The sequence below is a fragment of the Nicotiana tabacum genome, chromosome 19 (assembly GCF_000715075.1).
Source record: "Nicotiana tabacum cultivar K326 chromosome 19, ASM71507v2, whole genome shotgun sequence".
NCBI lineage: Eukaryota > Viridiplantae > Streptophyta > Magnoliopsida > Solanales > Solanaceae > Nicotiana > Nicotiana tabacum.
In genome coordinates this window covers 3,518,374-3,529,593 of record NC_134098.1, presented here as the reverse complement: position 1 = coordinate 3,529,593, position 11,220 = coordinate 3,518,374, and the positions used below count along the sequence as shown (strand labels likewise).

The following is an 11,220-nucleotide window of genomic DNA, read 5'->3' as shown; positions in this document are numbered from 1 at the left end:
TAACCCAACCCGCTAGGTAAGCCAAATAACAACAATCCGATTCAAAAGAGATTTAACTGAGAAACTAAAGATAATATATCTGACTCTAATATACTCCCCAAGTACTGATAGTACAAATCATGAGCTTCTAAAATTTAGAATTTACAAAGCTAATATGAAATAAAATACATCATCTGTTTGAAATAAATGAACAGATTAATAATTCTAAAGTTACCAAGAACAAGAGGCAGCTATGACCGGATCACATGTACATCTTCAATGCCAGCTCCTACCATACACAGCAACATCAACATCCGAAATCTGTACATAAGGTGCAGAAGTGTAATATGAGTACAATCGACCCCATGTACTCAATAAGTAACAAACTTAACCTTAGGCTGAAAGTAGTGACGAGCTTGACAAAAGTCAGAGTCCATCATCAACACTCATGAAACAATTTATAACAACATAAAATAAAACAATACAAGTAATAACTCAAGATATAATGCTCTGTTCGTTCACAATTTCCGAGAAAATAGGCATGTTTTTTAAAGATGACAGTAAAACTCAATTCTTTTCACCAAATCACCAAAATATGAGCAAATTTGAAAACTATGATTTTTTCCAAAAACGTTCTTCCACAATAAAAAATTTCATTATCACATGGCATGAGAAAAACGCATCTCTATACTTGTATGTCAAGTATCCATGTCAAGTGTAATGTAACACGGTATAAAATTATATGCATACTCTCACAGTATCAATTCACTCAGTCCTCCCAGTCACTCAATCCTCACAGTCACTCAATCCTCCCAAATCACTTGACACTTGCGCTCGGCACTCGCACTCAGTAGGTACCTGCACTCAATGTAGGTATCCAGACTTCGGAGGGGCGGATCCAGCCCAAGCGCTATAATAAGCTAATCATGGAATGGATCAAATAAACATGTTACGACGTGCAACTCGATCCCATAAATATCCTCACAATCAGGCCCTCGATCTCACTTAGTCATCAATCTCTCCAGTCTCCCGGGCTAAAGAAATATCATGAAAATTAGACCAAAAATGATGATATGATGTATCAATAAATAACAACAGAGATTGAGATATGATATGAAATGAATAAATATGACTGAGTATGTAATTACAAATTAAGCAAATCATTCAACAATAATTCGACCTATGTGGGTCCCAATAATACCGACATATAGTCTAAACATGATTTCTAACATAAGTCACAGCTCAGTTTCTTTAACACATAAAAATACATAGATAATGACAAGATTATCTAACTACACAACTCCACGGAATTAATTGAGTCACAATTCTACGGCGCACGTCCACACGCCCGTCACCTAGCATGTGCGTCACCTTCAAATAAAATCACATAACACGTATAATCATGGTTCATATCCTCATCTCCAACTTTAGAAGTGTTACTTACTTCGAACAAGCCGAATCCAATACCGAGCAAACTAAACAATACTCCAAAAATTCCATTCCGCGCGTATCAACCTCCGAACGCCTTCCTATCTCCTCAATTCTAGCCAAACGATCCGAAACTAGTCAAATAACGTGCAAATTAATCAAATTATACTCCAATTCTTACAATTTAACAATTTATATAAATCCCAACTCAGCTCGAAAAGTCAACCAAAAGTCAACGTACAGCCGACTTCTCAGAACCCAACAAAACTCACAAAATTTGACAACCCATTCAATTTTAAGTCCAACCATACTAATTTCATTCAAATCCAACTCCGAATCGATGTTCAAAATTCGAAAATTCGTTTTATGAAATTATAGACAATTTCACCAATTTCTCTTTCAAAATCGATAATCAAACGCAGAAAACGAAGATTAATTCATGAAATATAATCACAACCAATTTAAGAACGCTTACCCCAATTCGTGTGGTGAAATTCCTCTTCCAAGTCGCCCAAACCGAGCTCCAAAATCTATAAATGTGAATAAATCCTCAAACCCTTGAATATAAGCTTCTTCCTAGGATTTCCGCTTTTGTGGACATGGTTTGCACACTGGCGCACTCGCATTTGCGAGTAATTTCCCGCATTTGCGGATTCCACCAAATAGAAGACACATCACACCTACGAAATATTTCTCCGCTTCTGCAGGTGCGAGCAAGGTATCGCTTCTGCGAAGCCAAATTTCGCTTCTGCGGAGGCGCGGATGCGCCCACAATGCCGCTTATGCAAGATTCTCCAACCAGCCCAACTTTTGCTTCTGTGTCTTCATATTCGCACATGCGCCCAGTGGTCCACAGGTGCGACCACACCAGAACAGACCTGCCCAGCCTTAACAAAAATGATCTGCAACGATCCGAACCTCGTCCGAAACTCATCCGAGCTACTCGGGACCTCGTCTGAATATACCAACAAGTTCCATAACATAATACGGACTTACTCGAGGCCTCAAATCACACATAACAATATCGGAACGACGAATCACACCTCAATTCAAACTTAATAAACTTTAAATTTTTATCAACTTCAAAATCTCGTGTCGAACCATATCAAATCAACTCATAATGAACTCAAATTTTGTGTACAAGTCATAAATGATATAATGAAGCTACTGAAATTTCCGGAAACACAATCCGAATCCGATATCATAAAAAGTCAACTTCCGGTCAAACTTGTGAACTTTTTAAACCTCAAAATTTTCAACTTTCGCCAATTAGTACCGAAACCTTCTAGAAATATTCAAATAAAATTCTGAGCATACGCCCAAGTTCAAAATTACCATCCGGACCTAACAGAATCATCAAAACTCCGATTTGAGATCGAATTTTTAAAAAGTCAAACTTAGTCAACTCCTCCAACTTAAAGCTTCAAACATGAAATTCATTCTTCCGAACTAATCTGAAACACCTGAACGCCAAAATCGACGATTCAGACACGTCATAATACATCATATGAAGCTACTCAATACTTTAAATAGCTGAACGAAATGCAAATACTCAAAACGGCCGGTTTGGTGGTTACAATCTCTTGTTTCAAGACTTATTCGTCCCGTTTCAGATGAAATATCTTTCCTTGTGCTTTGGCACTCTTATGAGAATAAATAAATTATTATAATTTTTCTTGGTGCAATCATATGGCATTAAAAATTCATCGATCCAACTAATTTAGGTTCACAACCGCATAAGGCCTATGAAAGCAGAGATGATTGCTTTGCTTGTTCCTTGAGCCATCTTCGTCGTCACCTGAACCAACCATCCTCTTCATTCGCTTTACCTAATTTTTTGTACTAAATTATTTAAATATTTTGCTTTTTTAATTTTATTTTAAAAATGTTCTTTTGGATAGAAACCTCAATTATATTCCCCATTATCTTCCCTTTTCACTCCTTTATCGAAAATTAAGAACCGAATATTCATGCATGGAATATAGTACGTAGCAGTATAATATTTCACACTATCCCCAACAGCATAGTTTGTGTTAGATGATGGAGGCTGGCATCAACAGTAGAGTGATGGCGGTTATGGGCATGAAACAAATGAGGATCTAGAATTTTTAGTTTATGAGTTTTGAACGATAATTCTTTCACTTATTGGATTCTGAATATATTATTTACACACATTAAATAACTTTTTATTTAATAAAAATATAAAATTTAAGTCAAAGCTAATGAATTCAACGGACAAAAAAAGTGCAAACCATTCTCATGATTAAGTTCATAGAAACTCCCCAAAGGGAAACCACTCTGCCCACTATCTATAAAGCAATACCACTCAATTTTTCTCCAGTCTTAGTTTCGACTGACAAAATTAGCTTATGGAAAAGGAAGAAAAAAAGGAAAAAAAAAGGGAGAATTCCCATTTTGATGCCAAGCCAGAGAGAAATGACACTCCACTGTTCAAAATTTGAATACCTTTGCAGGGCATTCAAAGTCTATTTTATAATCAATAACGAGTAATATTTTACCTCATACACAGTATAATTTTTTAGTGAAGGATGTTCAGTTAACCACCCTTGACCACGCATAGCTTCACTCCTGACACTAAGGAGTATTTTCATGTGACGTGAACCTGAATTAGTTGATTAGTCAGTTGATTTCGGATACCAGATGGTTATATCGAAAAAGAGAGAATTTTTTTTTATTCAAAATCTGATGGTTGCATATATAGCAATGATCTCTCTCTTTGTTATTTAGTTGTACAGAACTCTTTTTTTGGCAAAAAAGAGTAAAAACTTGTCATGACTCAAAGAGGAAAATTACAATCTTACTAATACATATACTATACTATTACATAGTTAATTATGTTTATTTCAATGGTTAATTAGTAATTGGATTAGGCCTGGATTAAAGAATTTAAACTTTTATGATGAACATCAAGAGGTGGCAATGCAATAAGGCTCCCAAATTAGTAAAGACCTCTTTGCCTCTTTGCATCCTCTTTGCAAAGGTACCAAATAGTTCATATTTGTTTTGTTGTTCCCTCTCATTAAAACCAAGTCTTGCTGCTCAAATGCTGCTATGTTTGTTGTACTCTTGGCTTTGGTAGCAGTACTATTGGTTGCAAGAAAGTTGTTGCATTTTGTTGCAACTATGGGACTGTTGGCAATGCTTACAACTGTTGGCTTCTTCCTCCAAAAATACTCATAGGCATTGAAAGTTGCCGAGCCCGAGGCCACGGTCGGTGGTGGTGGAGATGGAATTAGCTGAGTTGGGAGTGACTGAGGAATTGTGGTTATCTGACTTAGCTTCTCCACCAGTTCAGTTGAACCTACAGAACTCGTTAAGTCGATAACTTTATTAAACTTGTTAGACCATGGTACAAGATTCTTCATATTTATCACCCCACTTGATAATCTTGGCTTTTGCTCCGTCACAATGATCTCATTTTCTATCTCTTCTTCTTCTTGTTCAGGACAATCAATACTCTTGTCATCAAATTGAGATGTTTGATCATCAATATCGTCGAACACTTCATCAAATTCTTCCCCATAATCCTCCATCTCCGATTTTGATGATGAAGTAGGAGTACTATCATCAATGAAGGTGAGAAGAAGGCGACCATCGTGGCGATGGGCACGAAAAAGATTTCGAGGAGGAATAGATATAGCTTCAAGAATCAATCTACCATCTTGGCGTTGAGATTTCATGTGAAGGGAAGGCTTGTTGTCCCCTCTAGCCAAGGAAGGAATTGGAGGAGGAAAAGATTTAGGAAAAGAAGATGATTTCTTGCTATAATTATATTTTACAACTCGCAATTCCTCAAAGGATTGCGAGCAGTATTGCTGTTGTTGTTCGTCTTTTTCCTCCTCTTCTACATCTCCGGTTTCAGAAGGAGTGTAGGAGGAAAAGCTATCAGAGCCAGTCTCCGATCCAAGACTTTCAGTACAAATTTCAAGACTTTTTTCACTCAAAGAACTAGTTGATCTTTTAACAAGAGGATGAATATAAGGAGTTTCAAGATTCGACATGTCATCATCATCTTTCTTTTTCGACAAAATTGAGCTCCAAACATCAAATGATTTATGATCAGTAGCAGAAACAACAGCAAGATCTTTTGATGAAGCAATTTTTTTCATAGGAGAAAAAAATCCATTTTGTGCTAGCCATTGTTTAGAGGACATATCAGCTGAAAATGTTCTTCTAATTGAGGGTGCACTTGATTTTCCTCTTTCAGATTCTGATCCAAGAATTGACACTATCCCTTGTTTCACTTTACTTGCCTTAGGCAAAGGTATTATTGGTGGTTTACTCAATTGTGGTGCAATTGTTTCTTCTTCCATTCTTATAGATGACTTGATTTTCTTGTTGCTTATACAAGTTGTTGATATCTTCATAGGCCAAGAAACAGATAATAGAAGAAGATAGAAAAGAACAGTGTCCAATTGGATGACAGTTGCAAGCTAAGAGAGGACAAAAAAGGGGGAAAAATTATGTAAGATACTATTATTGCTATTTGGTATGTATAGAGAGTATGGGGTGTTTTTGGTTACTATGTTTCTGAATGCAAATAAAAGGGGAAGAGGTTGTCAGGATATTTGTAGGTGTCCAAAGAGCCTAATGGAATCTTGTGCGAGGGACCCTCCTCTTCCCTCTGTTTATTATTACTTTTTGGGCAAATATCACTTTTAGCATGCGTCAAAAATTATTTATATTTAATAGCCGAAAAGATATAAAAAATTTATATAATTTTTGTATTTAGCATGTATATATATATATATATATATATATATATATATATATATATATATATATATACAAAAATACACATTTTTACTATTATTTTGAGAACGGCTATACAATGTCATTTTTCCTTATTTTTTGTTTGTTTTCCGCTCGTTGTCCGACACCCCGCTTTTGGACCCCAACTAATTCGGATTCATACATCGTAAGTCCATTAACAGGAAAAGTACTCACTACAAGGATTTTTAAAAATTTTCAAGGGTTCGAACTCGAGACCTTTGATTTAGGGTAGATGGATCCTTTTTTATCCCAGTACAACCCTTGGTAGTCCCTCTATTTAGTTTATTTTTTAAGTTTTCCATCCATTGTCCCGCACCTTGTTTTTGGACCCCGACTAATTTGGATTCACGCTTCGTAAGTCCCATTAAAATGAAGTGCTCCCTACAAGGACTTTTTTTGTTTAAATTTTCAAGGGCGACTAGAACTCTAGACCTTTGATTTAGGGTAGAGGGATCCTTTCTATCTTACTACAACCCTTAGTAGTCCCTCTATTTTTTTTTTAGTTTTCCATCCATTGTCCCACACCTCGCTTTTGGACCCCTACTAATTTGGATTCACGCTTTGTAAGGCCCACTATAAGGGGAGTGTTCCTTACAAGGATTCTTTTTATTTTCAAGATTCGAACTCGATATCTTTGATTAAGGGTGGAAGGATCATATCCTTCTTGGGAGGAAATTTAGGATTTAAATTAACATTTAGGATTTTTAGCATTGAGCCTATTGACTTTTTAAAGTTATGGATTCATATTGCTATTTATTATAATATTAGTTAATTTTTACATATAAATTTATTTTTTCGCCAAAAGTACTAGGTTGAGTTGAACCCAGTGCCGATACATTGAATCCGCCTCTGGTCCTTCGTAGTCCCTCTATTTTGCTTATTATTTCTATTGCTAAAATTACAATAGTATGTTTAAGTTTTATAAGCGAGCAAGGACGGAGGGTGAGTAAAATCTACGGGTTCGGCCGAATCCAGTAGCTTTGGTCCAAACTATGTATTTGATTTAAAAAATTTATTGAACATGTATAAATTATTAATTTAAAAAATCCAATAATTTAAAAAATTTAGAATTCGTACCCATAAGTTTTAAATTCTGGCTCTTTCTCTTTTAAAGCAAGTGTGTACAAATTTTTACACGCCCAGTATAGTTTAAACGGTTTTAACGAGTAACTTATTCTTCTTTTTCAAAGTTATTATCCGATGTTCATTATTAAACAGTTACTTGCTGTTTAATTTTAAAGTTATTTGATTGTAAAAAGAGATTTTATATTGTTAATGCATACAACTTAAACTTACCATACAGACATTCCTTATGATAAGATTAATTTAATCTTTACAATAATGCAAGCAAGATCCGACTTCACCAAATTGCCCCTTGAGGTATGAGTCCGGAACTAAAGTATAGTTCATTTGGACTCAAAAAATACAATTAGGTTAAAAATAAAATTGGTCACCATTTTATATATAGTGGGGTTATTCACCGCGCTATATCTTAACGACAATTTTGTCTGTTAAGATATAGCACGGTGAATAATCGGGCTATATTTGAACTTAAAATGGACGGGGGAGGAGGGGGGGGGGAGATAGCGCACATATATAAGGCGCTATAGTATAGCACCTTCTATATATGCGCTATACCTATATAAAAAAGCGTGCCATCTCCTTCCCCCACCAGACGCGAACCAGAACCCCCAAAACCCAAAAATCGATCCCCCTCCATTTTTAAAGAAAAAACTCAGTGGAGCCCACCCGTCCCACAAAAAACGTATCTTGTCCGTATTGTAGAAAGCTAACACCGAATCTAAGGCATTATCGTGTAGTGGTTTGCTCGTTTCGGCCCCTAAATCATCCAATCTTCACCTTGCAAAAAATTATAAATCGAGTATTCATACTTATTTTTTGTCAAAACTCAAGTATAAAAATGTGTATTAGTTATTTTTTTACTATGGTCTATTTTTTTTGTGATTGTTTTGTGATTTCATTAGTTTGTCTTTTTTTATCTGGATCAGATTATTTTTGTGCTAAATAATTAGTAAAATTGAGAAATTATTATTTTATGAATAATTAATGTTATTAGATGTTATAAAAATATTTATTAGTTATTTTTTAAAGTGGTATATGTATTTTCGTAATTAAATTAATTTGTTATTCTTTATCCGGATTAGATTATTTATTGTGTAGTTATTTTTTATCCGGATTTTATTGTTGTACATATATTAATATGTGACTTTATTGTTGTTTAGTGCCCTTTAGTGTTATGTTGTGCCCGTAACTTTAATGTAGTGCCCTTTAGCGTAGATAAATGTAGTACCTTTTGGCTTAGTATCTTGATAATTATTGAAGTTAATCATTTAATTATCTGTTAACCCCAAAAATATCTGAAAAGGATGATAGTTCAAATACAAACTGTCTCGAATTTTAGTCAACAAATGTAAGAAAATAATATAAATAACAACAATATTTGTCGAACTAAGTATTTTTATATAAGTACTTATTAATTATATCACGTATAGTTATAAAAATTAATTATTTAATTCTATTATACCCAAAAATAGGTGAGTAAGAAACAAACATATAAAATAATAAATAAATATAGAAAGTAATAAACTAACATATAAAATAAGAAACAAACATATAAAATAGTAAACTAACATATAAAATAATAAACTAACATATAAAATTATAATATAGAAAATGTATCAACCTAAGTAATAATATAGTAAAAATATCGATTAAATATTAATATAAAAGATATTACAATATAGTTAAAGATGTTAAGCAATTAAAAAGAAAAATACTTTAATTAATATTGTTCAATTTACAGACATCGTCATGGAGGTTCCCCCTATGCATCCCCGACCTACATCTTGAGAGCTACTATTGCTAGGCAACCATAGGTCTTCACACATCTGGGATGGGCAGTGTTTGTCCCATACATTCCGCACCAGACGTATAGATGATATGTGGGAGTTCATTAAGGACCACACACTCCATCCCCGTATAGTTAGACGCCTTCATGATATAGGTTTCTACAAGATCATAGAGATCGTCCTGTTGAAGTTCAACTGGGCGTTGATCACGACTATGATAGAGCAGTGGAAACTGGAGATGAACACGTTTCATCTACCCATCAGCGAGGCTACCATCACGCTTGAGAACGTGGAGGTTCTTTTCGGGCTGCCGGTTGATAGATTACCTGTAGCTTACCCGCATGCTCTCAGAGACTATAGGGGATTGCATTACCTGCATATGTTACAGCGTCTCACCGGATTCCAGCCTGCGGAGGAGACTACATTGAGTGGGGCCAGTCGTTTGCAGCTGAAGCCCGTCCGACAGCATCTGGAGGCGATGTATGCGGAGATTACGGATGATTCACCGCCGGAGGTTATCGACCGACACACGAGATTGTTGGAGTTGCTGATGTTTGGTGGGGTACTGTTTCCGAATACTTCGGAAAACCTAGTCAACTTGAGATTTCTACATCATCTTGAGCAGCTAGATGATTTACCTGATTATAGCTGGGGTGCAACTGTTCTAGGTTACCTGTATATGCAGATGTGTCGGGCGTGCACGGGCACCAGAGAGACGTTGTCAGATTTTTACCGCTAGCGCAGGTGAAAACATAGTCAATTCTTTTCATGATTATGACATACATAGTAAAAACAATATCTTAAATTTTACGTCTACAATTTATATTAGGTTTGGGCCTGGGAGTGATTCCTGCAGTTCCGGCCACTTTTACCACCCATCACTTCGGATGCACCACTTCTACCGTTTCTACCTTTATCTTGTAGATGGGTTGATAGGCGAGGCTACATACGCGAGGTCGAGGCTCGACATCATCTCTCCTATTGCAGGGATTTGTCGGACATACTTGAAGGCGCGCAGGTACATGTATTCTTAAGTTTACTTGGCCTGGATTTATATGTGTTGCGTTTACTCACGATTCGTGTGTTTAATTAATAGTTCTCATACCTCTTTGATCTTGTACCTTATGAAATCTTCAATGTGTTGAATCAAGACAAGATAAATCAAGTCAACATTCAAGTTAAAATGATTCCCACTGAATGTGTCCATTTCACAATTGTGGGTGCATATATATTTCCCCACAATCCATATATTTATTTTCAACTTTCTCGCACGCAACATCCAATTACAACCTTGAAACCATATACGATAAATAACCTTGTATACTTCCGGAGATGACTCGTGAACCACAATCTCACAACACTCTTTTATGCTTTATATTCGCACCGCCTTGCTTAGGCGCGCTTTATCAACAAAAAGCATGCCCTTTGACAGCACCATTGCTCTAGATTCATCCCACATTGCTGTCTGAATTTCGTCAAGATCCCTTGTGAGGGCACGGACATCCGGCGTACTTGGCAAATGATCAAGGTAGGGAACATCCCTTGAATAAAACGACACATGGGACTCGTACACTCTTGGTCTAACGGGAGGTGGAGCATACTCCTTCGTCAAATCAGGTTCATCACTCTCGTCCTCATCATCGTCACCCTCATCAGGGAAGAGTGTGTCATCTCCAGACTCGTCGGCATTGTTGTCATAATCACTATCATCTTCCTGACTCTGCGCATCTTCTAAATCCCGATTAAATATGTCGTCTTCGGAAAATTGAGTAAGGACAGGACCTTCAAGTTGCTCATTTTCACTACACAACCAATAAAATAATGAGTTTCTCAAATTCATCAAAAATTTATATATAAACTTTATCACTTCACTTATAAATCATAATGTGTTGATATCCCATGATGCACATTATCTTGTTGGTGATGACTCCCGGATGGACCACCATGATCCAACACACCAAAACTAGGCATATTCCAACTGTCAGTTGGTTCATAACTTAGTAAAATTTATATCTGGCCAGTATCCCATTGGAATATACGAGTATTAATACAAATTCAATACATAAAAATAAATATCGTAACACAAAGAAAAATTGAAGTTTACCACATCGCTTGCGGATTATGTAAACTTGGGGAGAAATTATATACT

General features: G+C 35.9%; 1 protein-coding gene across 1 annotated transcript; it reads right to left on the bottom strand.

The window, feature by feature from the left end:
- Positions 1-4,128: 4,128 nt before the first annotated feature.
- Positions 4,129-5,979, bottom strand: LOC142173822 (protein FAF-like, chloroplastic). Its single transcript, XM_075239624.1, has one exon. The coding sequence runs from the start codon at positions 5,793-5,795 to the stop codon at positions 4,335-4,337; it is 1,461 nt and encodes a 486-aa protein (XP_075095725.1). The 5' UTR covers positions 5,796-5,979; the 3' UTR covers positions 4,129-4,334.
- Positions 5,980-11,220: the final 5,241 nt, after the last annotated feature.

Bases quoted from the DNA above. Each gene is read 5' to 3' on its own strand.
- LOC142173822 (XM_075239624.1), bottom strand. From the start codon at position 5,795: ATGAAGATATCAACAACTTGTATAAGCAACAAGAAAATCAAGTCATCT.